Source organism: Podarcis cretensis (assembly GCF_951804945.1).
Source record: "Podarcis cretensis genome assembly, chromosome: 6".
NCBI lineage: Eukaryota > Metazoa > Chordata > Lepidosauria > Squamata > Lacertidae > Podarcis > Podarcis cretensis.
This window is the reverse complement of record NC_137175.1, coordinates 21,985,340-22,008,286: the sequence shown is the minus strand read 5'-3', so window position 1 is coordinate 22,008,286 and position 22,947 is coordinate 21,985,340. Positions and strand designations below refer to the sequence as shown.

Here is a 22,947-nt window from a genome sequence, read left to right as displayed (position 1 = left end):
ACTGGGGGTCCCTTGACCAGGGAATGGGTCCTACATCCTAGTGAGCTACACAACTCCTACTATAACTCAGACCTCAAAGCCTTCTTTAGGTGCAAAGGGGGAATAGGGATGTGCATCACTGGCACCAGTCACTGGCAACCAGACTTCAGCCTCTGGATTGGCAGGGTCTAGTGTAAATACCTGGCCTTCTGCCCTTGCCTAGTCAACAGAGCAAGGGCTACAGTTTCCCCGGGGTTTTTTTTTTTAATTAATCAGCAGAGTTTTACAGTGGTGCTGTATTTATGGCCTTGGGAAGTTATACTGAGCAGTATCATCCATAATTACGCACGCATATTTAGCGTGTACTTGTGGGTCTGTGCAGAATGAAGATGGCAGGTGAGGCTGTTGTGAACATGCTGCGAGAGGGGAGCACAACTCCTATTGTAGCAATGCGCTCTTACCGTAACATTACTCATATTCAGGGTTGCCCCATGTGCTGAGTGTGTGTGTGTGTGCGAAAGACATGCTAAAGTGAATTGCATTGTGTTTTAACAAGTGGGATGCTTTGATATCAAGGCTGCAGTCCAAAAAGTGCTTTGTGATGGGGAAGAGAGTATTTTTCTTTCAGGGAGGAGAGGTTGCTTATTATTCTCTCCACATTGTTAATGTTCTCTCTGATTTCAGAATGTTATTGTGGCAGGATAATGACATTGCCGCTTTGAAAATGCTGATGGTTATGGAAACTGTTGCTATGTAATGCCCTGAACGAATCTAAAATGCTTGGCAAATTCCTTTTCCAGTATGCTTTGTGATTTCCTGGCTCATCTGAAACCTCCTGCTGCTTAATCCACTCGACGTCCACGATCTTCTTTGATTACTACAAACGTAACCCTCTTATACTTAACAGATTTGTCCGTCTTATGGCCAAATACACAAAGCACAACAATTCTGGAAACTGAACAAAAATAACCACTTCAAATTCATTCAGAAGTTGGAGGTGGGGGCTGCACTACAAATCCTGATTGTATTTGACCTTGGAAAAGAGAGAGAGAGAGAGAGAGAGAGAGAGAGAGAATAAAATGCTTACAGAGACAACAGTCGTGGTTGTCTCTGGAAAAAACCCCCACTATCCAACAATCATGGATAAATGCCTATTAAGCAGCCGAAGCAAAATGATACATGTTGGCGATATGAACCTGGAGGTAGAAAATAAAATGCGAGCCTATTTTTTATATCCAAAAGTGATTGTTTTGCATATGCTGGAGCAGACTCAGGATTACTTACTGAAATCTATTTCCTCTCTCCTACCAAAGTCAAATTTTTCATTGACTGCTATTGGGTCTATATTGCCATTTCTATTCTGCATTTACAGAGCATTTATTACCTGCCTTTTTATTTAAAATCCTCAACACACACAGAGAGAGAGACAACCCAGGGAGGTGATTCCACAGTTTGGGTGCCACTGCAAAGAAGGCTCTGTCCCACATTCCTGCTCCCTTGATTTCTTCACAAAGCAGAGGCACACAGAGTAGTGCATTAAAAGAAGCTCTTAACATATAAGCTAAGTTTGTGTTGCATATCATCAACATACAACTAAGTTTAAAGACCTTGTGGAGGGCAAGATTAGATAACAAGAGGGACATGTGGCTGCCACTGCAAGGGACAACTCCATGTCTACTCTTCCTCTTCTACCTGGTACAACATGTAGAGAAATGAAATGTTCAGAGGAGATCATAACTTGACCACACCCTCTTACACACCTTCAGTAAGGGGCATTCAATGAAGTCGAAAGGAAAGGAAAGGAAAGGGGTGATATGATTTCACACCACTCATTTTGGTTTTCCTTTGTTAGCAGGGTGCAGAGGAGAAGAGATGTGGGATTGCATCAAGAAACCTAGATTAAAAGGGTGCAATATTGTGCAACCACATGTCCCTAGTTTTCAAGGTTCTGGAGAAAAGCTTAAACATGTGAAGGTACAGCACCTGATGGACAAATCTTATGTGTGTCTGCTCAAAAATAAGTCCCACTGAGTTCACATGAACCCAGGTAATTGTGCATAGGATCTGAGTATGTGCCTCATTCCTATCCTACCACCTGATCTCAAACTCAGACCTCATCATATTTATTTACCCAAGTCCCAGTCTCTCTTTTCCCCTTACTCTCTTTACAAAGCCTTTCCCAAAAAGGAATAAATTTGCATAAATTTGCAAATGGAAAATGACGGGATTGTTCATTTTATTGTGTAGATTTCTACAAGTTATAAATTGAAAAGCGCCAAGCTGTTCCATTTCTGCTACCTGCGATAAACTTATGCCAAAGCACAAATGATCCAGAAATGATTTCCCAGGAATGCTATGCCTTTGCTTGGAAATGCAGATAATTGGTTTGGTGCTTTGTTGCCTTTTCCTTACATGTGCTGAGAAGCATTGGGAAAGAGATGAGAATACTGAGGGGCTGAGTCTTCAGGACCATGAGGAGCTGCATGGCTGAGAACCATCAAAACTGGCCTGTGAGGATACATCTTCTTTGAGATTCGGAAGAAGCTAATACTGTCATTGGTGATCAAGTCAGTCAAATAATCCTGAAAAGAGTGAGGAAGAGAAGAAAAATCAGCAAAATGACATCAAAAGTAATGGACGAGCCTAGAGGGGACACTGCAATCATTTTAGAAGTGGGAGGAGAAATTCTGATTTATTCACTTTTGTAATAACTGCAAATGTAAAGGGCTGGTATGTTTTTAAATATGCTTTTTTATTTGTTTTTTACAATCCCCTATAATGTTACCAAGCTCACATCCACACCTCCATTTAAAGCATTTCAATTCCACTATAAGAGTCAAGTAAAGGTAAAGTAAAGGGACCCCTGACCATTAGGTCCAGTCATGGACAACTCTGGGGTTGCGGCGGTCATCTCGCTATACTGGCCGAGGGAGCTGGCATACAGCTTCCAGGTCATGTGGCCAGCATGACTAAGCTGCTTCTGGCGAAACCAGAGCAGTGCACGGAAATGCCATTTACCTTCCCGCTGGAGTGGTACCTATTTATCTACTTGCACTTTGACGTGCTTTTGAACTGCTAGGTTGGCAGGAGCAGGGACCGAACAACAGGGGCTCACCCCGTTGTGGGGATTCGAACCACCGACCTTCTGATCGGCAAGCCCTAGGCTCTGTGGTTTAACCCACAGTGCCACCCGCATCCCATAAGAATCAAGACTTCCCCCGAAAAAAGAATCAGACAGCTCTGTCCTTCCAGAACTTTGCTGCTCCCCAACTTCCAGCACCAGTGCTGGATTTACGTATAAGCTAAACAAGCTATAGCTTAGGGCCCCACTCTCTTGGCCCCCCCCCAAAAAAAAATTATGAGTCTTTGTAAATTGTGTTTCTAAAGGAACTTTTGTTATTGCCAAATGCCAATGTGTTTGCATTATTAAGTTTGTTATGAATAAAAAATCATTTTAAGTTAGAGCTTAATAATTATTTCACTATTAATATACTTCTTCTTAATTGTATTTCAGTTCAACAATTACTTTGATAAAATACATATTTTGTTATGTGCAAATGACTTTAGATACCCATTAGGTCTATAAATTATGATATAGCATATATTCAACACAAAAAACAGCAACAATTTGTTGTTGACAAATGACAGCTGGACATATAAAGGGCCCTATTACCTTTAGTAGCTTAGGGCCTCATCAAACTAAATTTGGCCTTGCCCAGCACCCAGCTGAGGTGGCCACCTCACTCTGCCTAATGGGAGGGCCAGTATTACTGTTATTTGTTGAGCCCTGAATTGAATCAAACTAATCTGAGACGTGTGTGTGTGTGTGTGTGTGTATTATATGGAACAAGTATTCTTAAATGTAGTGGTAACAAAATGCTGGAGAGACTTGCTTGACAGAGACGGTCAGTGAACACGAATGTTGCGTTATATTTTGATTACATGTCACTTGGCACTCAGACACCTGAGATTACAAAAAGGGCAACCAATGTGCTGCTAATTCTACTGCCAGCGGGGAAGATATTTTTGGAAACAGAAATATACTTGCTGCTACCAAAATGAAGGTTCATTAAACTAATCTCTCAGAAGTCATGTTATTGCACTGGTAGTAGGAAATACACTTAATGAAAAGACGAATTTGGAGAAGATAGCAAGGGGTTCCACTTTTGGACACTTAGTCACATCAAGCATGGTGCTGATACAGATACTTCTTGTTATTATGCACAGCAATTTAACCACGCAGCTGCTGAAAGTCCAATTAGATGCACAAAACATCTTGGTCTGAGTATATGCCTCATTCCTATCCTACCACCTAATCTCAAACTCAGACATCATATTTATTTTACCTGCTGTAAAAACAATTTTTGGAAGGAATTCCATTTTACAGATGGACAACACAAGGCTCAGAGATAGTCGTGAGTAATTCATTTAAAACATATATTGTGCCTTTGTGAGAAGGAATGTGGGAACAAGAAATGCTAGATCCCAAATTCTGTCTCTATGTCACACTCTGCTGCAATGTGACTGAAAAATCTTTGAAATGAATTATGCATTAAAAGGCAGTTGCCTTGCCCTTAATCAGATATTTTAGATTCAGAAGCATACCTTTTAACAACCCTGATTTAAATTCAAGTTTATTAACTGCTTTAGTTCTGACTAGTTGGATAAAAAGCGGGTGTCAAATATCTTTATTCCGCTATATCCTTTTCTGTAAATAATGGAAGGTAACCCTATAGGAATACGTTAAAAAATCAGGTGTTTTTAAAGTTACTCTTTCACTTCCCCCAACCCACCCACCCAACAGATTTCTAATTAGAATAACAGAACCTGAACCTCTGATCTCTGTTTCATAACACTGCAGACAAACACTAACTGAGTTTGTGGACTACTGACAGATTTAGGACTCCCTCAAAATCTGCATACCACCACCATGGAAACAGCAATTTTGCAATAAAGTGAATTAATCACATGCATGCCGCAGATCAAGAGTATGTCTCTTTGTGTTAATTAAAGCAGGGAACACCAGTCAATAGAACATGAGTCAAACTACGATCAAATCCATTTCCCAGCTGGTAGGACATACTGAAGTGCTTACCGGCTTAAGAACTGCTTGCTGTCACTAAATAAATTTTAAATTATACATCCCTCCAGAAGTAAAACGATAATGTGCAGTCTAAGGGAGCAGGTTTATGGATTGCAGTTTATATTACCAGCAGTAGCTTTCAAATATGAAACAAATACTTTAATTAGACTGAAATCATAAAGCATCCGTATTGTTCCCACAGTTGTGGCCAGGGGAGGGAAATGAAAATAAATCAGTAAGGCCTACCCTAGAGTAGTCAAATCCGTGCTTTTCCTTCACTCCATTTCTACAGAGCGTGTAGTTGTAAAAACGAGAATTCTTGAGCAATCCAACCCATTCCTTCCAGCCAGGAGGCACATAGGAACCATTATATTCATTCAGGTATTTCCCAAAGAAAGCTGGAAGCAAAAGAGAGAGAAGAGACATTGTGAGGAGAAAGCAATACATATAAATGTATAGAAGATAATCATGCTACAGTATAGATCGCTTTAGTTTTCAGCTCTTGCAGACAAAGTGATAATATTTTCCCTATCCAATCATATTTTATTTTAATATTTTATTTTAAAGCAGATGCTTTAACACTTACTTAGCGCTAACAGTGCATTAAGCATGAAACAGAATAGGGAAGGGACTCAGAGCTTGCTCAGAAAATTTACAGCAAGGGCTGCAAATGGCCATTGGCTTGCTCACCTATAACAAGTGATTAAGGATCCCTTCCTAACAACTGGGAAGGAATACTTTACCAAAAGGGAAGTTACATTTTTTGCCTTTCAGGTGATGATGGGCATGTAAATTGCATTCATTCTGTACAATCCTGTCTGCCACACAGCAAATTACTCGTGACACCTTTTCAATGACCAGATCCTCTTAGGAGGCATATTCTGTCTAGTCTGCCTGTCCTTCCTGGGACTTGGTGTTCACAGAGTAATTCAACACTCACTGACTCCAGACTTGAGTCAGTGGGGGAGCTGGATTAGGTGGAGGGGTCTCTGAGCCCAGATAAGGCAGCCTCCTGTTGGTGTGGCACTCTCCCATCCAACTACAGGATGTAGACCCTGAAGAAGGGTGCTCCAGAAGTGGGGAGGGAGAGGGGCTGAGTCAGCCCAGGCCCAGACATTTCAGCAACTGCATCTGGCCTGATCATCCTGCCTCCCAACCTACTGATACTGCCAGAGAAGGTGGGTTAGGGCTGCTCCCTTAAATGTGAATGGACTCCTGGCAGTTATCTCATTCATGACTTGCCCAACTCTGTTTGGCCGGATGCAGATCTGGCCTGGTTGCTACAATTGTACAAAAGAGGTGGGATCAGAAAACCACTCTTGGTCCTCTTTGTGTATTCTTAGAGAGAAATGGGCTGCTCCAGAAAATTATGGGCAAGAGGTCATGAAATCAACACCATCCTGGGTTCAGAAATTGTTGAAGAGACTTTTGAAACCTGTTTCTTTATGAGCTGCTTAATAAACCTATCTGAGCAAGGAATGCACTGGCCTTTGTTCCACTACGTTTTGTGTTACTATTTTATTGCTATAGTCTCTATAAAGATGCATACAGGTGTAGCTAAAAACAAGGGCCTGCTAGACAGATAGCTTGCCAAGCCTAGCTTCCCTTCATCTTCATGCCACATGTTCTTGCCTCCAGATATCCAAGCACCATTTTTTTTCCAGGGAGAAGGGTGTGTGTGCTTTGTGAAGTCACAAGTGCATCACCAAACAGTACTCTGCACCATTCTTGGTGCTTCAAAGCAGCAAAACTGGTTTCCTTCCACCTCAGTCCTCAAGAGATAGTAGATATACAAAACAATGTGCTGTTTACGCACATTGTTTTTAATGTGTGATTAAATCTCCCTAATAAAATACTTTGGTTTTGTAACTGTATGTGTTCAGTGTCCCAGAGTGACTGCAGCAGCTATCAGCTCTGATAGCTGCTACTGCAGAGAGCTTTCTTCCAACCCCCTCAGTGCTGGTCATAGGTGCCAACTCCCTGGGGCCTTGGGTGCCCAAACACCCATCAAATTTTGATGCCGGGGCCATGCATGCTTCATGGCACCCATGGCCCCAGGCACCCACGGTTGTGGGGTCAAGTTGGTACTCCTGGTGCTGCTGCAGAGCTCCTCATCCACTCCATGACAATGCTCAAGTTCTTTTCCCAGCAGCAAAGAGGAAGAAGGTAGCCAGCCAGCCAGCAAAGAGCTAATATACATTAAAATACCATGCAAGAATTCCAGTCACCTTGCACAGGCAGGCATAGGAATTTTGCACAGGTACCTAACAGCTAGTTTGTATCCAAGTTCATGCAAAGCCAGAAGAGTGCTAACAAATTCCAGTTCAGCCCTCTGACTGTTAAAGTCACACTGCCTTTGCCTTTAATTAGGTCATCTGCATCAACCAAACTAAAACAACAGCAACATGCAAAGTAAATGCCAAGGTGTTATGATGTCAAGCAGCGTTCACCTACCTGGTGCCCTACAGATGTTTAAGATGACAACACTCATCAGTCTCAGCCAGGGCTGATGGAAATTGCAGCCTAAAACATCTGGAGGGCATCAGGTGGGTGAATACTGGAGTAAAGGAATAAATGGACAGCCATGCTCTCCCAAGAAAGGACTGTGGAATCAAACACTTTCTCGGGTTACTCTGCTTCCTGAGGCACTTCCAATATTTAGAGAGTTAAGTGCAATCCACAATAATGTGTGGGTAATTGAATAGTGGAGTAGATTTCTTCTCCTTGCCTTAGTATCTAGGGATGATGGATTGGGATATTGATCCTTGTCCACAGTGAAAGGCTGGAACACAGCCATATGAAGGTTTTCGTGCCTCGCCATTATATCGCAACTAAACACAGCTGCATTTGGCACTATTTCTGCTCCTCTCCTTGCCATTCATTTATTTATTTAACAAATGTATAAACCACTTCACAGCCTGAAGCCATCAAAGCAGCACTCAACAAAATAAAAAATCAACGAGATAAAATACAAAACTAAAGTAACCATTCTAAAACTAATTAAAACCTTTCCTACCAAAACCCAAAACCCAATAAAACCATTTTTTACAGATGGAGAATTAATATTCCATAAATGACTGAGCCACAACTCTAAGCTTCTGGCTGGAGCAGCTGCTGGGCACATGAGAACAGAACATTTCCAAATGGCAAAACAAAGCAATTCTTTTCAGCAGCATTTTAGCCCGTTAGCATGATGTCCCATATACTGCCACTGCTTGTACACGGTGGGTTTTTGTTTTTTAAGTTTCAAAATACTAAGCAGATTTAGCACCTGATGCCATGATACCATCCAAAATATCCTTACACTTTTCACCTTTTGATAGGCTAGTCATGTAAAATTACATTTGTCTCTGTACAGAGGTCCACTAACATACTTTTCAGCTGACTTCTGGCAGATGCCTTTTTAAATCTGGCAAAACACGCTCCCTATCTCTAGAGCCTGCAGAAGGGAAGAGGCTCTCAGCACAATGCAATATAAATGACTCACTGGTTTCCAAATGGCTCCAGGGCTCAGCAGGACAGGGACAAGCCTGCTAACCCCAGCTTAGTGCTCAGGATGGAGGTTGTAGGCTCACATTGCCCACAAGGCTCAGCAAGATGGCACAGACCTGAACACTTCCCCCAGCAGCAGAGAAGGAATGTTGGCAAGTACAAATTGTCATTGGCTACTAAGGCCAGTTCAAGCTTTGTGGATCCCCAGTGGTGTGAATTATTTCTGCAGAGAGCTGTGCCTTGGGCTGCATGTTCCCTTCCTTTATTTCTGCATGTTTCCTTCATTTAATATGTTTGATACTGCCATTCTAAATTTGTTAGCTCTGTCCAATGTAACATGGGGTAAAAATCCACAATTTATAATTTATCTGAGTCCTGGAAATGTAATCCATCTACGCAGACTCTTACCTACAGTGAGCAGAGAAACCTTTACATTATGTTCTGTGTCTGCTGACAAGATTTTTCACAAACTTACAGTGCCACATTCAGACCTCAGGGCTATTTTTTAAAATAAAATAATAATAATGTATGTATGTATAATTTTGCCCACAATATTTATTTATTTTACAAGATTGCTTAACTCTGGAAAGGTCCCAGCTTATGTTATGTAAAAAGTACCTTTATAAACAGAATTGGTTTTGTTCCATTTAGCAATAAACTTGGAAGATGCACTAGGAAAAACATGGGTTTATAAATAAATAAATAAATAAATAGACAAAGGAGACAGTATAGTCTTAATGAACTCAATTAAGAGAAACCTCCCACCCATTAAGAGTCTGACTGGTTTTTCTGACCACAAACATTCCACCCTCCCAGAAGTCGCTTTCAGACACAAGGAACTGTAAGATACCGTGACATTTTAAAGTAGCTTCTTTCTGGAGAAAATTTGGCAAGAAGCACAGACGTCTATGTTTTTATAAATGTTGGTTGATGTTTCTCTGTGAGTTAAGGTATGAAAACCTAACACTGCTCCAAGTTTTCCTTTCCTTTCCATAAATGTATGCTAAAGGGTATTTACTGATTACGGGATTCACGAGGAACAGGATTTAGTTGAAATTTCATTCCCGTTTCAAACCCTGGAGCTTAGAGTAGCATCTGAAGCAAGGGCAACAGGGATGAAACAAAATCTGAGGACTAAATCAGAGCAAAATGTAACTAGGGAGTGCCTGGGGGTGTATTACTCAAGGAAAGTTGTTCCTGCTAAGAAATTAAGAGGTTTGGAGAAGCCAAACAGGATATGTAGAGCCAGTTCCATGTTAGTTCCCAGAACGCTCTTGTCTCCAGATTGGAAACAGCAGTAGGCATGGTTCATTGAGAAGGGTGAGTATTCTTAACCAGGGTTTTGTTCTTCAAGTTCTTGCATTTATTTTTATTTTTTGAAAAAAAACATTTATTCAATACAGCTTTGTCCACAGCCATAGTATCACAGGATGATCACTCCAGTCCTCAATTCCACACCACTGTCATGGTTGGCTTACCAAATATCCTCAAGAGGAATCCAACTACCAATCTGGTTGGCTAAACATTTTCAATCAATATATCCCCTCCACAGACACCTCTGTGATGATGATGATGATGATGATGGCATTAAAATACCCTGCTCTTCTTCAATAAAACAGATTAAGCTGCTATATAGCTACACTTTCTATAAGGAAGCCTTGCAACTTGCCAGCTTTGCCTCCAAACCTGACACAACCAAGGTCATGCTAACACAGCACCACGCTTATTAATACATCATCAGCAAACAATAAATTTTCAAATACAACTAATGAATCACAATCAGCCAAGGGCACAACCAATAAGCCAAGGACACAACCAAATAGGCCCTTCTCCTTGTTGTCCCACTAGGTCTCGCTGAGTTCACTGAGTTACTCCTGGCTCAGTTCATACATAAACCTTGGCTTAGTGTGGATGCATTAGTGTGGAGGGTTCCTGGGAAGGAGATCACAGCAGCAGCTGCACTCCTTCCTTGGTCGCCCAGGGGCTAAGCTGCCTGCAGCTAAGCCATGGTTTGGCTTGTCTGAACCTGGGGCTCCTGGTTTGTCTGATCCAGACAAACTGTGAGCAGTAAATTCAAGAGTAATCCTTGGTTACAGCTCCTGATTTGTCTTGAGCAAGACAAACCAGGAGCTCAGGTTCAAATGACATGCTACACCAAACCATGGCTTAGTCCTGGGTAGCATAACAAGAAGATGGGGGAAGGAGCACAGCAGCCATGATCTCCATTCCAGGAGCTCACAGGCTCATGCTAAGCCATGGTTTAGCTTAGCATTACACGCAAAGTGGGTCATTGTGAGTACAGAACAATGATGTGTCCAAAGTAGTTCCCATGATTCTTAATTTTGTGTTACAAAATTCAAATTTGGGACTGCAACAGTAATTTGAAGGGGAAGATGAATACTAGAGGAGATGGGTTTCCTATTTTTCCAATGGCTTTTCCCCACTCAAAATAGCTCTCAAACTGTGGGGTGGAGAAAAGGAACCATGAGGAACTGCAGCTTTTCCCTGACTAGAGGTAAAATCAGAAGGATGGCAGTGATTATTTTGTGTGGGAAATGACAGCTCTCATCCTATGACAGCTTCCTTCTTCAAACTGTATCTTCAACAGCTGCATTTCGCAACAGCCGCAAGAACAAACTCCGGCAAAAACACACCATAGAATGACATGGAACGTGTAGCTCCACCTTCCAAATTTTCAACAGCAGTTCTGCATGTTAATGGCAGAACAAGATCAAAGCTGGGAATGTGGCATATACACCAGGGCCAGAGTATATTCTTAGGCTTCTATAAATTGCTCGTATTCTCAAGGGAATTAGATCATCTTTCCGAAAAAGTCATGGGTTCAATAATGCAACAAAGCCTTTTCTGTTTCTTTATTTTAGTAATGCAGTCACCATAAGATCTAAATCTAACAGGGATTGCAGAAAGCCTTTGACAAACGGGCAAATACCCTGCTTAGGTTTTTACTGTTCTGACGGCTTCAAGATAAGAATCTCATTTCTTTGCAAATACCAAACTAAATATTACTTCTTGGCTGAAATGATAAATCAATATGAGAAAGCATTATTCTTTAAAGGCAGGTGCTGGCATCCCTTCAGAACAATACATTAGCAATGGAGGAAAAATGAAAGGCGAAGCCTCTTAAGACAATTTAAAAATACACTGAGCAAAGATATATTCAGGTGAAAATAAAGGGAGAAGCGGGGAAGAGAAAGAAAATAGACTTATAATGGTTTGCAGTGTGGCAAGGGAGCATTAAATGTTTGTATTGATTCTTTAGCTTCATTTTTATAGATATGGATACATTCAGGCTGTCTCCCTTTTTTTCAGGATACATCATCAAATATATTGAGGCACGTGAGGGACCAACCATGCTAATTCCTCACAAGAATCTGATTGTTAATGGGATACCTGAAGGTGTGGAGGGCTAGCAGCTTCTTTCTTACAGTGAAGAATGGTTGACATCTTTACGGTTATGAAAGACAGAAACCAAACTAGATCTAAAAAGGCTTTTAGATTAAGTTTTCATGCAGTTCTATGATGTTAACCAAAGTGTTTCAATACACATCAATGGTAAAAATCAAGTTTAGCAATAAATCAATCAGCTGTATAGCTTTTAGTGGATCTCTCCCCAAGGATTCTGAGTCAGTGGAGGACACTTAAATCTATTGTTGCTACTTTTCAGTAGGAAGATATAGGCTATTAGTTGAGAATTCCCATTCTGATCAATTGTTTTCTACAAAATGTCAAACCATTTATCTTAACACTCACTGGGTAAGGGTCAGGCTTTAATGAAGCAATTTACTGCTGTTGGGTAAGGAATGATAACATATTTCGCATATCCCCCTTCTCTTGAATGGGTTTCCCATCGGATATTGTTATTGATTTCTTTTCCATGGATTTTGGAGACCTGCTTTCTGAACAATTTATTTGATGGGACTCCCCGCCCCCCATGCAGAGAGGGTATCTCTAGCATGTTTTGTTAGTTACTAGAAAATGCTGGAAAAACAGAAATTAACATGGGGTGTGGGGGAAGAGAATGTAAAGGAAGAAACACATGCATGGAAAATATGTCAATATTAGTTATGAGGCAATGAACAAGAATGACAAGATTTTTGGTCTGGATGCATAGCAAGTCTGGATTAATGGCTAGCATTCTACTATGGCTTCCGACCAGTGCAAGGATTTCTGCAACAGACTTTCCCATTCCCCTCCCCCATGTGCACCTCGCATCCTCCCAAAATCTCCAGAGGGTTGTAGGATCCCCTAGATCAGATTTAGGGGGCATGAAGGACAGGTGGAGAAATCTTATTCTGCAAATACAAATCCTTCTGCTGACGGAACATTTCCCTTAGCACTATGTTGAATTCCACCCTGTAGGTTCCACTTTTTGCAAGTATACACATGAAATGAACTGTACAGGTTATATTCTTGCCATTAGGACCCCCTCAGCACAATTCTGATGTTGCATGCTTCAGAAGCTACTTTCCAGGTATCATTTATAATCATTCTAGGATTATTTGCTGCAGAATAAAACACCCCTTTCTTGGTTCAATGTTGAATTCAGGCCTTCTTTTTTTACCTCGGCTGTAATGCATACAGCATAAACAGAGACGTCCCAGTGGGATTAGATCTGGTTTCAGTGGTTAGGAGTCAGCACAGAGAACTGTGACTCAGAAACCAGAGTCCCTATTCCTGGCTCTGACTTATTCTGCAACCTTCGGTAATATACTTCCGTTATTTGCCCTTTTGTCTCTTTGACTCTGAGCAATTTTCTTCCCTTCACAATCAACCACTTATTTGCAAAAGGTTACAATTCAGTTATTATTCTAGCAATATTATCTGCTGTTAGGTACATTACTAGTGGCTGGTGAACTTAAAAAACCCAGTGGTCCTATAGAAAGTATTTCACAGGAACAACACATTGTGTTTAATTGATTGCATTTTGTGCTGAATTGATTTTATAGTAAACTTACGCATGCTTGCATCCGTGACATATAGCAGTAAGGAAAATAAAACCTACAGCTAGTATGTGGGGCAAAAACTATTTGCATCCCTCTTCCTAAAATGCCCCCCATTGTGCTGAAGCCAGGATGGGGTGGGGGGTTCAGTCATGCCCTGACAAAAATGAATACAGATAACAACTTTTTCTAAAAAGGTTAAAAATATGCGCTCCATCTCGCTGTTCTAGTTTCGGGCTTTGCTGCACAAAGCCTCCAGAGGGCAGCGGGATGAAGGCACCCCACTACCCTCCGGAGGCTTCACGGGCTGTCCCAGAAGCCAGAACAGCGAGATGGAGCGCTGCACAGCACTCCGTCTCGCTGTAATAGCTTCAGGATTAGCGGCGCAAAGCCTCTGCAGGGCAGCAGGGTGCCTTCATCCCGCTGCCCTCCGGAGGCTTCGCAGGCTGTCCCAGAAGCCTCCGCAGGGCACGGGGATGAAGACCCTGAGGAGGCTTCGCGCAAAGCTAGACCAGCTTGAGGGAACGCTGTGCAGCTGTTTTTGTTTCCCCATGCATTTGGAGAACACCGATAATTTATGTTGTTGAATTCTAAGTGTGTTAACATGCCTATGCAATTTTTATTACTGAATCTTTTTGTTGGCTGTTAAGGCTTTTTGCTGTGGGGATGGATATATGATGCACCTAAACCACTTTGTGGTTCTTTACAATCAAAAGGTGTACAAATTTTATGAATAAAATAAAGTAATAAAATAAAATAAGCCAGTTGGAAATTCTGAAGAAGCTGAGTTAACCTGTCCCATGAACATCTTGCCAGCCCCCTAATGACCTACCAACCCCTGACCTCTTTCCCTTCATGCCAAGATCCTGCTTCCTTATCAGCTATGCCCTTGCTCCCACTTGAACGCCATGTTACTCTTGACTCCAGGAACAAGGAACAGACCTATCTTCCCAAGTCACATTCTTTCTTTTAAATGCTATCTCCTGGAAGGAGATACAGCCAACAAGAAAGAAAGAAAAACCCAAGCAGATCATTCCTTTTGTAAATGTTTACATAAGGAGACTTTAGCAGAAACAGTTTTTTGACACCAATAAATCCTCACTGCAATGAGTCCTTTGTTTCCTCCTTCAATCTTCTTTTGCCACACCCTGTTCAAGAGTGGCCACGCTTTAATGCACCGATGACTCAGCCTGCAAGTGGTAGATCTTCCATAGACTAAACCTTCAACTTTTAACTTGAAATGTTTACTTAAGTTGCTTTCCTGCCCAACTTCCAGAAGCACACAAGAAAATACAGGGACCTCTCTATATGGGTAGGGTCCTTTGGCACACAAGAACAACTCCTCACTGTCTGTATATATCAAATATGGAGATATGGCCTTACAGCCTTAATATTTGGCTGCCTCTTACCACACAGGCATTTTTCTAAAAGACAGGAGTCAATATTCATGCAGAAAGGGTCCTGGCAAAGTATTCTCTAGTCTTCAACAAAACCTGTTTTTCCCAATCATGTCCAGCACGTTGCCAGTTGCATTTTTTTTTTTTTAATGAATGCAACAAGTGGGTACATATTTGTATACTGATTTGGTGTAGTGGTTGGACCAGGGCCAGTGGCCAACATTTTACTCAGCCTCACAGGGTGACCTTGGGACAGTCATTGTCTCTCAGCCTAACCTATCTCACAGGGCTGTGAGAATAACATGGGGAGGTGGGGAACCACATGCACCATTTTGAGCTCCGTGGAGGAAAGGTGGGATATAAATGTAATCACACACACAGCTTTGCTCTCTCAAACACCCATCCACCCACAGGTCTAGAAAATGAAATGCTGTCCACATGCTATGCTTGCTTACTCCCATTCTCCAAAGTATGGGCGAATCCCAATTTCTGCTGATTCACCTGGCCGCACAAAGTAACATTTCTCCACTGCTGGTAGCAGTAGCAATATTAAACCTGGCTACATCTGCATCTGCCTGGATTTTATTCCTCTTTCGAAACCTCTGCTGCTATTGCTATGGGGAAAAGAAATGCCACAGTGCAAATAAAGGAACAGATAAAAAGATGATCACTGTGGACAAAATTCATCTGCAGTCATCCACTCGGGTGGAGCCAGGGATAGCAAATGGAAAGCAGAATTGGAAAACCTGCAAGACAACTTATGATGGAAGAAGCACTTCCTTGTTAGTATCTGGCTGCGATGCTGACCACAGAAAAGTAAAAATAAATACAATGTTAAAAGCTAGGAGAAGTGGCTAAAGACAATAGTCCATGCAGGAGTTCATTCAACGATTTTTTAAGCATTATGAATCTAAGCTGAGGGTTGAACTGAATTTTTGAAAAACAATTCAGCACAGAAGGACTATGACAAGGCAGTGTGGGACAGGGAACAGAATATCAGATTCCAGGATCTCTGACCAGGGCTGTACCAGTTAAAGATAGGTAGCCATGTTGGTCTGCCATAGTCAAAACAAAATAAAAAAATTCCTTCCAGTAGCACCTTAAAGACCAACTAAGTTAGTTCTTGGTATGAGCTTTCGTGTACATGCACACTTCTTCAGATACACTGAAACAGAAGTCACCAGACCTTTCTATATAGTGAGAAGGTGGGGAGGGGTATTATTCAGAAGGGTGGTGGGATTGGGTGATTGGCAGATAGCTGTGATGATCCTGTTGACGACTCTTAACGACTGCAATAGGTCTTACAGGAAAAAGCAAGGGGTGAGAAGGTGAAAAATGGCTTTGTCATGTATAATGAGATAAGAATCCAATGTCTTTGTTCAGACCAGGTCTCTCCATGGTTTTAAGTTTGGTACCAAGGAGAGATACACAACAGTTTGTTTACTAGAAACTCAAGGCCCACCAACTGGAACCAAATGCAAAATGGTGGCTGTGGGATGAAAGAGCCAGATGCAAAAGGTGTTGTGTGCCCCTCAGCTTCGACAGGATCTGGCATGGTTTAGTCAGGATCTGGCATGGTTTAGCATTCCTGAGTGGAGGTTGATGAAGGAGATGAAGCAGAGGGGGTGGTTGAAGGTTAGCACTCAGGGATGGAGGACAGAGCTCTCCCCCTTTTGATCCCTGAGTGTGAGAGAGGTGGAAGCTAGTCTGGCAGCTCTTTCCACTGCCCTTCCTGCAGATCTTCCGTGGAGGGAGAAGGACCTCAACCAGCTGGTGGTAGTGGTGGAGCAGGAAGCAACGGCAATGGAGTCGCAGTCAGGGGGCAAGAAACAGTCATGATATCTTTCCCCACAACTCTCCCCATTTCCAAGTGACTACAAAACCTGCTGCAATGGAAAGCCAAGTGAGATGAGCAGTGTTAGAAACTGAGATATAAAAGCTAGGAGCTAAATGGCACCTTAAACCTTGGTCAGGCTTCCTCAACCTCGGTTCTCCAGATGTTTTTGGCCTACAACTCCCATGATCCCTAGCTAGCAGGACCTGTGGTCAGGGATGATTGGAATTGTAGTCTCAAAACATCTGGAGGGCAGAGGTTGAGGAAGCCTGACCTAGGCTATGGGTGCAACAACAGAATGTCTAGGTGCACTTTTTTAATAAGAAGAATTCAAAGCTGAAAATGAATGAACTGCAGCTAGAATCTTATGTTCATTTTTCACATGGCCTAGTCCTCATCTGGAGACCGCAAAAAACAAAGCCATGCTTCCCCTGCCTGCCCCCCCCAATATTCTTAAGAGGGTCTCTTCTCCAGTCTTCAGAGAGTGGCTGGAAGTGAGGAGGCAGAAAAAGGTCCTCCTTTCCTTCCACTCTGCAGTTTTAATCTGAAATGTTAGGCGCAGCAATGCACCCAACCTAGAGCTCAGAAACTGCTCGCGCTAATGATATTCCTTGTCACAAAACGTGCCTAGAACAATGGGAGTTTCAAACGCTGGAGATGAGTAAAAGAAGTGTTGAAGGCCCGCTCTGAAAGAATGCAAAACATGCATCCAGAGAGTGCTTTCTGATCCTCTGGCTAAGTGCAACACAGCAGTCCAATGACATCATCCATTGATTTTTGGTGGCTGTGCAGATGTTCTTTAAGCTGGTGGTGACAGAATGATTGCCCATTGCTGAGAATGATTCTGCCTGCATGAGAATTCCCTGATGAAATCCTAAATGCACTCTGTGCTCTACAGGGACCACAGAGAAAAAGAAATCAGAAAAGCTTACAGTGAACTTTATTTACTCTACAGTGATCGAAGGAGAAAGAAGAAATGAAACAGATAGCTCATAACCTTTTAAACAACAATAACAAAATATCCTCTATTTGGAGCATATCGACATGGTACAATCATGCTATTGTTCTGCTTTAACTGATAAGATATAAGGTTTCTTTGCATTGTTGTACTATTTGATGCTCAGTTTGTGTATTATGCTATCGATTATGATAGATATTGTGTTTTTAATCAGGTGTTTGGTATGTCTCAATTTTGTTTTTTATTAGTTTGGAATTAGCCTGAGGTTTGTGATAGATTTTGTTTATATGTTCCAAAATCTAGGTGTGGAACCACCAGTTTGCAGACCTAACTTGGCCCACCATGCCAAGTTTGATATAGTGTGCATCATCATAATCAACAACCCACTCTTTACCCAGGACGAGTTACAACAAGTGAAACACAACATTAATATTAAAATATTACACAATATTAAAAACAGCTTAAAACAACTTAAAATAAATAATAATAATAATACATGGCACCAGGTATGGGGTGGATAGCAATGACAAACCTAGACAGCATCTTAAAAAGCAGAGACATCACCTTGCCAACAAAGGTCCGTATAGTTAAAGCTATGGTTTTCCCAGTAGTGATGTATGGAAGTGAGAGCTGGACCATCAAGAAGGCTGATCGCCGAAGAATTGATGCTTTTGAATTATGGTGCTGGAGGAGACTCTTGAGAGTCCCATGGACTGCAAGAAGATCAAACCTATCCATTCTGAAGGAAATCAGCCCTGAGTGCTCACTAGAAGGACAGATCCTGAAGCTGAGGTTCCAGTACTTTGACCACCTCATGAGAAGAGAAGACTCCCTGGAAAAGACCCTGATGTTGGGAAAGATTGAGGGCACAAGGAGAAGGGGACGACAGAGGACAAGTTGGTTGGACAGTGTTCTCGAAGCTACCAGCATGAATTTGACCAAACTGTGGGAGGCAGTGGAAGACAGGAGTGCCTGGCATGCTCTGGTCCATGGGGTCACGAAGAGTTGGACATGACTAAATGACTAAACAACAACATGGGGTGGATAAGGGTAGGGCTTTAAAGGTACAACCAGGAGCTGAGGGTGGTCTCCCAATTGTTTCTTTGCCGGAGCAAGGTGTGTAGCAAGGTGTGTTTCAAACGCCCCATCATCTGATGGATGGTAGGAACACACCTTGCTCATGGAGCAGAAAGCAGTTTTCATTCAATGGAAACCGCTTCCCCCACCCAGTCAGTGCTGTTCCTCTCAATCTCAACCTCCAAAAGGAGCAAAGGAAGGTTTGCAAAAAGCCACTTTGCACACCTCATTTGCACCTCTGACATAAACAAAGGGATAAAAGCATATTCAAATTAAAACAATGGTTTGCAAGGTGCACTCACTAGGTGCAGCTCAATATCCAGCGAGTTTTCACTGCATATTCAACATAACTTGTATCTGAACTTATTCAACTAGAATCAATCCTAGGAATTCAGAGCTGCGAGTGAGCATGACACAGTTTTTCACAATTTGGCCCCAGAACGCTCAGACAGCTGGGATTGGCATGATCAAACAACAACAAATCCAGTACACAGAGAAAGGACAAAAGCAGGTGTTAACTTTTGTCTGTGGCACATTTTGTAGGCCCCAAAACATTAATGCACTTATTAATAAAACAAAAGGAAACAGCTACAGAGTAATAGGGTGCAGTGGCGTAGCGTGGGGGGTGCAGGGGGGCCCGGCCGCACTGGGCGCAACATCTGGGGGTTAGGGTCAGGGGGCGCAAATCTACGGGTTAGGGGGCGCAAATCCACGGGTTAGGGGGCGCAAATTACTTGCCTTGCCCCAGGTGCTGACAACCCACGCTACGCCACTGATAGGGTGTCTACACTTCCCATTGCAGACTAATTCAGGGTCTTTATCTGAGCAGAACAAAGCAAGGAAATTATCTAATTTGTTCAAAGACATGTTCCTAGTCTGGCTGCTGAGTAGAAGCAACATGAGAAGCTAGAAAGTAATGTTACTATGTTTACTAGTCAACTTTTAAATTGCAGTAACACCTCAAGGCTTCCGTCTAGACAGGCAACTCTATTGTTCCACAGAGCATAAGTATTAATTATTGCTCTTCACCTCCCAAAATAGCATTCAGACACAAGAATGATATGAAAACACACCCGCTTGACTTGCCATAAGATGGCAATGATTACACTACATTAATCACAAGGTCTCCTGCCAGCCTGCAAGACAGAAATGTGGATCCAGAGTTTGCGCCAAAGTAGTGGTGGGCATTAGCTCAAGCCTTGAATGTTGTAATTCTCAATGCTGCAGAAGTGCAACAATGGCTCCGAGACCACTAGACTGGAGGCTCAGCTACATTAGTTAAAAAACAGTGTTCTGAATGTGCTGTAAACATGCAACACCAGATGGCACTAGAGAGCAAAAAAAAATTCTATGTGATTTTCCATAGTGTTTTTCTTTTCTTTTGCTATACTGATTTAATTTCTGACTTATTTATAGTGTTTTCTTCTTGTGTGTAGACCAACCCTGGATTCAGAGTACTGCTGGTGACAAGCTACGTCAATGGAATAGTTCAAAATGCAGGTGGCAGTTGCAGCTTCCTCTGCCATAAAGGAAATAAAACAAGAGAGCTCTAGAGGGAGATGATGGATGTTGGCAGCTATTTTGGTAGACCAAATTCAAGACAATTTTGGAGAGAAAGCAACAGTATGGAGGAAAGGGGCTTAGATGATAGGGATTTTGGATTTGCAAGGGTAGTGTTTAGGCCCAGGGGAGGGGAAACAGGTGATTAGAGATGTGCTGTTTGGGCAGGCAAGATGAGGAAGAAAGGCAGCATGGAACTGGTTTATTACTAACCATTCATTTTATTTATTTATTTATATTTATAAAGCTAACCCATGTGTTCCTCCACTATCAAAATGAGTGAATAAAGAATGGATGAGAGACAGGTGCTGGGCAAACAATACGAGTCTCTAGCCCATCTGAGTTAGCACCTCTGTTTTAAAGTAATCACAACTGGCCCAAGATAGTTTGAATCCCAAGACCGAAGTCCAAATGCTGTCCTTTCCCACACACGTGTTTGATCTTGTGCAATTCTCACTTCTTTCAAACAAGGCTTGAGCAGAAGCACTTCCTGGTAGTAACGATGGATGAATCTGTCCATTTTGGTTTCTTTCAGTTCCTCTCACCCCCCCCCCATTTTATTTTCAGCTAATTACATTTCCACATCGGTTTGCAAATTTCGATAGCATTTACGTAAGTACTCATTTCTCTAAATAGACACATTTTTTACAAGCAATTTCCCCTTTCGTATGTTACTTTCACTAATTTTTGCACATGCTTTTTGCATTTTGTACACACCTGGGGAATGCACAAGAAAATTCAGAGAAGTGCAAATTTCAAAGGAAAGCTACGTTTTGGTTCACACATAGTTTCAGGAAGTGTCTGTTAGGTAGGTTGGCATTAAAATGCTAACCAGACCAGATTTCTCTGCCATCCATCTGGCTGGTGGACTGTTGCCATGGATCACACCTGTCACTCAGCTCCCTTGATCATGTGCCCAGTACCTATTTCACCTTATTTCATAGTAAGACACATAAAAAATCTTCTGTCATATTCTTCATCCCAACGCTAGTGATATCCAATGAGTTTAATGGAGATCTATCTCTGCATAAATGAATTCTGGGTTTCTCGGGCAGATGACAAGAGACTAGGAGAAGTTATGCATTGTATTCCTTCAAGTGCCAAAGTTGGTAGCCTCAGGGGTGAGCCATAGGGCTGAAGAACCTACCAGGGAAGTAGCTCACCCATTTTGGTCTTACCTGTTCTATAGCCTGTGTTATTGAGGTACACTGCAAACGTGCGAATTTCATGCTGGGCCTGCCAAGATGGAGAGGAGCAGTTTTCATTGTTGGTGTAGGTGTTGTGATTGTGGACGTACTTCCCTGTGAGAATTGAGGAGCGGGACGGGCAGCACATAGGTGTTGTCACGAAGGCATTGATGAAGTGAGCACCTCCCTGTTCCATGATCCTCCTTGTCTTATTCATCACTTGCATTGAACCTGAGGAAAGAAAAAGCACCACCGTGTCATAAAAAAGAGATTGAGAGCTGAAAGCTCATTGCTCTCCTTTGTCAGAAAGTTTCATTGCACGTAAGACAAAAGAAGCCACTTTATGATAAAACGAGCATAGTTGTTTTAACCAGCAAGGGTGGAGAAGGCTGTGCCAAATATCTCCTGCTGGTTACATCTTCACAGTAGTGTAAGTAGCTTTGGAATTAAATCCCTCAACTTTTTAAAAAAGATCTTTTTAACCTTTCAGTTTTAGGACTTAATTGCCTCATACTGTGTATATATATAGAATCCTAGGTCTGCTCAGGGAATCTGCTACTGCTCAGTATGGCTCTCATGCTACCTCTGCGGCAGATTGTTAGCTACATTTTGTGTGTGTGTTTGTTTGTTTTTAAGCCGAACAATTTTCAGTGGTTTTTTTAAAAACAACAACGATGAAAACAAATTCTGTATCACAGTGAACCAGCAAAGAAAACAATTTGGGGCAAAGGAACTTCAAAACTATCACTTTGTTCTGATAATCATTGCTCTGTGAGTGGATTAAGGAAAGACTCAAGAGATGTTCTGTTCTAATCCTCTTCTAATGCAATCAGGGAAAGGGCCAAAACTCAGCTGTAATGCTTTGCATACTGAAGGCACCACTTTCAATCCACTTTTACTTGGGCGATGGGGAAAATCTGTGCCCAAGACTCTGGAGAGCTCAGCCAGTCAGAAAACACAAACTGGGTTAGAGGGACCAACAGCCTGACCGGATATACGGCAGCTTCCTAGGTTTTTAAATCTCTGATACAGCAATAAGCTGCACACAACTTTATTGACTTTTAGCACATAAGAGAAAATGCGTGAGGTGGGTCCACAAGCAAAGGCAACCACAATGAATAGTGAGCATACAAGTCTTGTTCAAGCAACCTGAAAGGAGAGGGAGGGTGAGTCTTATGCTTTCATTCACCCCATCCCCAGGGAGGAAGGAATACAGGAATCACTGCAATACAGTGGTACCTCGGGTTACATATGCTTCAGGTTACATACGCTTCAGGTTACAGACTCCACTAACCCAGAAATAGTACCTTGGGTTAAGAATTTTGCTTCAGGATGAGAACAGAAATTGTGCTCCGGTGGCGCAGCAGCAGCGGGAGACCCCATTAGCTAAAGTGGTGCTTCAAGTTAAGAACAGTTTCA

General features: G+C 42.1%; 1 protein-coding gene across 3 annotated transcripts in view; it reads right to left on the bottom strand.

The window, feature by feature from the left end:
- The window catches only part of SULF2 (sulfatase 2), a 280,685-nt gene that overhangs the window by 44,993 nt on the left and 212,745 nt on the right, over positions 1–22,947 (bottom strand). For all 3 annotated transcript variants that reach the window (XM_079979106.1, XM_079979105.1, XM_079979107.1), the window contains 3 exons: positions 21,520–21,759; positions 5,309–5,460; positions 2,392–2,561 (listed from right to left, as the gene is read on the bottom strand). In XM_079979106.1, the coding sequence (XP_079835232.1) occupies positions 2,392–2,561; positions 5,309–5,460; positions 21,520–21,759 (562 nt within the window). The remainder of the gene's footprint in view (positions 1–2,391; positions 2,562–5,308; positions 5,461–21,519; positions 21,760–22,947) is intronic.